At 52.0% G+C, this 4,431-nt stretch overlaps 1 protein-coding gene across 1 annotated transcript; it reads left to right on the top strand.

Moving 5' to 3' along the window:
- The first annotated feature begins 38 nt into the window (after positions 1-38).
- Positions 39-4,359, top strand: sap30l (sap30-like). The gene is made up of 5 exons (XM_008333370.3): positions 39-1,609; positions 2,276-2,398; positions 2,473-2,571; positions 3,310-3,453; positions 3,502-4,359. Exons 1-4 carry the CDS (start codon positions 1,424-1,426, stop codon positions 3,439-3,441), a joined length of 540 nt encoding a protein of 179 aa, XP_008331592.1. The 5' UTR covers positions 39-1,423; the 3' UTR covers positions 3,442-3,453; positions 3,502-4,359.
- Positions 4,360-4,431: the final 72 nt, after the last annotated feature.

Raw genomic sequence — 4,431 nt, 5'->3', positions numbered from 1 at the left:
GACCCCCCCTCCACTGACCCCCCTGCGTCAGAACGTCATCCGGTCTGAAGACCCAGGTCCAGGGATCAGACAAACATCAGGGTCGTGAGCTGAAGTCAGGACCGAAGAACTCTCCTGGATCAGAATCTTCAAGAACCCTTCGATGTAACCACGTTGTTGGAGGCACATCATCTGCGGATCGACAGCACCCTCAAGCGGAAGGAGTGAGGAAGGCACGAAACCACAAAATGAAAAGAGAACAGAACAGAACGTGTTCACTGTACAGTCTGGACCCCAACGAACACCTAATGTTGCACCACAGACGGAGGCCACTACATTAGACCAGTGACACAACACCGAGCAGCCACTCCACAAAGTGACGTCATGATCCTAAAATTTTAAAAAACGTGTGTTTTTGTTCAACCTTCGAACTTTTGTTCCTTCAACTAAAGTCGACGCCGTGTCTTCAAACCCGAGCCCTGAACAACAACACGGAGTACTGGCGTTTCCATCGACCAATCAGAAGGAGCCTCTTATATATTCATCTGCCTCTTTTTAAAACTCCACCAATCACGAGCCAGGATGGGGGTGGACACCAACAGCACAGCTCGACTTGTTTTGCTGTAGTTGGAGTCCGTCTGTGAATGTTCACGGACGGTCACGGACGTGTGGTCCAACAGAACAAAGTTCGAGCAGCTCGAGCTCACGGTTCAGATTCGAACGGTACCGAATAAAAGTCCGAGCTCTCCGAACACCGCGGTCCTTTAAAACGGCGTTGATTGTTACAGGAAGAAGTTTTACACATCGGAGTGACGTCTGTGTCATCCAATGGTAGAGCAGTAAATATGCAGCAGGTCCGAGCTGTGTGGAACAACCACCAATCACAGAACAGTACATCGACTTCCGTTACGGGGTCGCAGCATGTCCCGTCGTACGAGTGTGTTCTGAAAGTCCTACGTCTGTTGAGGCGCCGTCTGTTGATATTTCTGCTTTTACCGAAAAGTTGTGTCGTTGGCTAAAGTTGACCGGTGACCTTTGAACCAGAGTCGCGCCGGGTTTGTTGTCACAGGGGTCACAGTTGTGGGTTGTTAGCGGGACAAACCGCGGCTCCGCAGGAATTTAGTTCGTTAGCAGAAGCGGCGGCGAAGACTGAACCCAGTTGGCGGTTCTGGTCGGAGTAGGTTCGAGTGTTGTCCCACGACAGAGAACTTCTGCTGGTTCTCCTGGTCTGGTCGTGTCGGAGCTTCACAAGCGAAACCGTGGTGTTTAACTCGGTCAACGGAGGAGCGCAGCTGCTGTTAGCTCCTCAAGTAGCCACCTAGCTGCTAACGCCACCGGGTTGTCTTTGTCAGAGACACAGCGGCGGCCGCGGAGGACATTGTCTCTGGACGTGCACGGTATTTTAAGTGGTTTTAAAGCCGGGTTGTTTCACACACGCCCCAGAATGAACGGCTTCAGCACGGAGGAGGACAGCCACGACGGACCGCCTGCTCCACCGTTCTACGGCCAGAGCTGCTGCCTGATCGAGGACGGCGAGCGCTGCGGCCGCTCCGCTGGGAACGCCTCCTTCAGCAAGAGGATCCAGAAAAGCATTTCACAGAAGAAACTGAAGCTGGACATCGACAAGAGTGTGAGTAGAGGCGGGACTGGTGGACGTCATTAACATTAAACCACAACACGACACCGAGTTTGTATGTGAAGTATCGGAGCAGGAGCCGGAAGTAGAGCGGCTCCTGCTGTCAACAGTCGTCACATGTCAAATGGTTCTGATTGTCAGCCAGTCTGACTGCAGGCACTGCCCGAGACGGTACGGTACGGTACAGTACGGTACGGTACGGTTCGGTTCCACGGTGTGAAACGAACCTCTCCTCGATTTAGCCCCGCTCTGTGTAAACACTGGAGAAAATCATGACGAGGTCACGTGTCACAGCATCACCGGGAACAGTTGGTGAGAACCCAGCCGTCGTGGCTGCTGCAGCAGCGCTGATCACGTGACCGGTCAGGACGTGACGACAGGGTTGGGTCCAGAACTGAACGAACTTCTCTGTCTATTATTCTTATTATTTCATGGTTAACTCTAACTCTAAAACTGTGTTCAACGACAACTGAAGCAGAACTAAAGGTTCTTCAGTCTCCTGGTTCCACTTGAAGTTGGTTTTATGTTGACACGAACAAACCCAGAGCAGCAACCACTCTGTCCTGACCTGTTAAAACAGGTCGACAGGGGGCGCTAGGTCTAACATTCTACCTCTCAACCAGTCAGACTCGACTCAACTGTGACACCGCTTCTCCACAGGTCCGACACCTCTACATCTGCGACTTCCACAAGAACTTCATCCAGAGCGTCCGCAACAAGAGGAAGAGGAAGACGAGCGACGACGGAGGAGAGTCTCCAGAGCACGACGTGGAGGTGCCGGAGGTAACGCCCACTCCCAGGTGGAGCCGGAGTTGTTGTGTGGACTGGTCTGAAGTTAACGGTTGTGTGTTCCTCAGGTGGACCTGTTCCAGCTGCAGGTGAACACACTGAGGCGCTACAAGCGACACTACAAGCTGCAGACCAGACCTGGACTCAACAAGGCCCAGCTGGCCGAGGTACGTGAACGGGTGTGTGAGCCAAGGTCACGACCTCAGGTCACGACCTCTGGTCGATCCACTCCAGAGAAACTGTGGCAGGAAAACAAAACAAACCTGTGAGAAGGTGACGAGGGGGTTGGCCAGCAGATGGAGCCAAACCAACCAGAGGGTTAGGGTTTCTGAAGCCAGAGCTTGGACCCCGGAGGGGCCGAGAACCCAGTGAGCCCTGGTCAAGAATGGTTTGGTTCCAGCCCGTCATAATTGGAGCCTTGTTGACTGAAGGAGCGNCCTCAGTGAGACTCTGTGATATATGTTCTGTCCCAGGCTCTCAGGGAACACTAATGGGCTTTCACAGAGGGTCTTAGTCTGGCCTGGTTAAGACCAGCTGGTGGAGACCCCCACCCTGTCCAACACCTCCTGTATGTCGGTGTTTTCAGTGTGGTGGGGGCTGATCTGAGCAGAGTGGGTTCAGAAACTGGAAGTTGAATGTTTCCCTGGACTGTAGGTCCAGTTGTGACACCTCCTTAATGAAGGCCTCACATCATCAACACAGCAGCTGTCAGCAGCTGGTCCTGGTCAGCTCCTCCTCCTCCTCCTCCTCCTCCACCTCCACATTTGTTTTTCATTATTCATCTTCCACCACAGCTCTGTCGTCTCCTCAGACTCAGGGCTTCTCACTTTAAAAATGCATCTTTAAAAAGATATTTGAATGTTGACGTGTCCCCCGTCCCCCGTCCCCTGTCTGTTCCTGTGCAGACGGTGAGTCGTCACTTCAGGAACATCCCGGTCAATGAGAAGGAGACGCTGACCTACTTCATCTACATGGTGAAGAGCAGCAAGAGCCGCCTGGACCAGAAAGGAGAGGGAGCTGGGAAACCATTGGACTGAAGCTCGGAAAGAAGCAGCAACGGCAACAACAACAACAACAACAACAGCAACAGCAGCAACAGCAGCAACGGCAACAACGGCAACGACGATGACGACAGCAGCAACAGCAACAACAACAACAACAGCAACAGCAGCAACAGCAGCAACGGCAACAACGGCAACGACGACGACGACAGCAACAACAACAGCAACAACAACAACAGCAACAACAACAGCAACAACAGCTGACTGTCCCTCTCTGATCTGAGACCACCAGTCCAGGTGTCCTCACAGACGGACCTCTGCTCCTCCTCCCAACATCGTCTCCTTCACTCTCTGCTCCGTCCCAACACGTTGTGTTGTGGTGTGCGTGTGTGAGTGATTCAGATACCAGGACTGTTTACCCCTCCCCCCCACAGGCTGTGGTGTTTTCTCCTCTTCTCTGTCAGTGGTTCTTCTTTTTAAAGTGTGTCTTTTTTTCCGTCATCAAATGGATTTCTGTCTGTCTTCACCTGAAACGTACGACTGTTCACACCACGTTCACACCACTGTTCACACTACTGCCCTGGGTGTGCACAAGACCAACGTGCTGGTGTCACGTTTTTTTCCAGGTACATAACCCACATTCAGTGATAGGAAATGACCGGTAGGGGGCACTGGTGTCTCCTGTGGTCTCGTCTTTCTCTCTGTCCTTCTTGTTGTTGTTGTGTCTGTCTTAGAACACACTGACTTTGTTTGTTTGTTTGTTTGTTTTTAATACCTGTCATTTTATGATTTTGCTCTTAGGGTTAGTTTAGGGTCTGAGTCTGACCTCTGACCTCTGACCTCAGTCCAGCTCACCAACACAGGCTGTGACGTCACCTGAGGAAAAGACCTATTTAAATAAAGCAGCGTCTGAAAATAAAACTGAAATAAAGATGAAATCATGTACAGTCAGAAGGAAGAGTCTGGACTCTGTTCTGTCCACAGGCCTCGGGACTGACACACGTCACACAGCCACTAGGGGGCGCA

The sequence above is a fragment of the Cynoglossus semilaevis genome, chromosome 19 (genome assembly GCF_000523025.1).
Source record: "Cynoglossus semilaevis isolate Cse_v1.0 chromosome 19, Cse_v1.0, whole genome shotgun sequence".
NCBI classification, from domain to species: domain Eukaryota; kingdom Metazoa; phylum Chordata; class Actinopteri; order Pleuronectiformes; family Cynoglossidae; genus Cynoglossus; species Cynoglossus semilaevis.
Note: the sequence above shows the minus strand (reverse complement) of the source record. Positions and strands in the feature narration are given on the sequence as shown.

Bases quoted from the DNA above. Each gene is read 5' to 3' on its own strand.
- sap30l (XM_008333370.3), top strand. From the start codon at position 1,424: ATGAACGGCTTCAGCACGGAGGAGGACAGCCACGACGGACCGCCTGCT. The intron at 1,610-2,275 runs GTGAGTAGAGGC...GCTTCTCCACAG, and splicing joins AGCTGGACATCGACAAGAGT to GTCCGACACCTCTACATCTG. The intron at 2,399-2,472 runs GTAACGCCCACT...TGTGTTCCTCAG, and splicing joins ACGACGTGGAGGTGCCGGAG to GTGGACCTGTTCCAGCTGCA.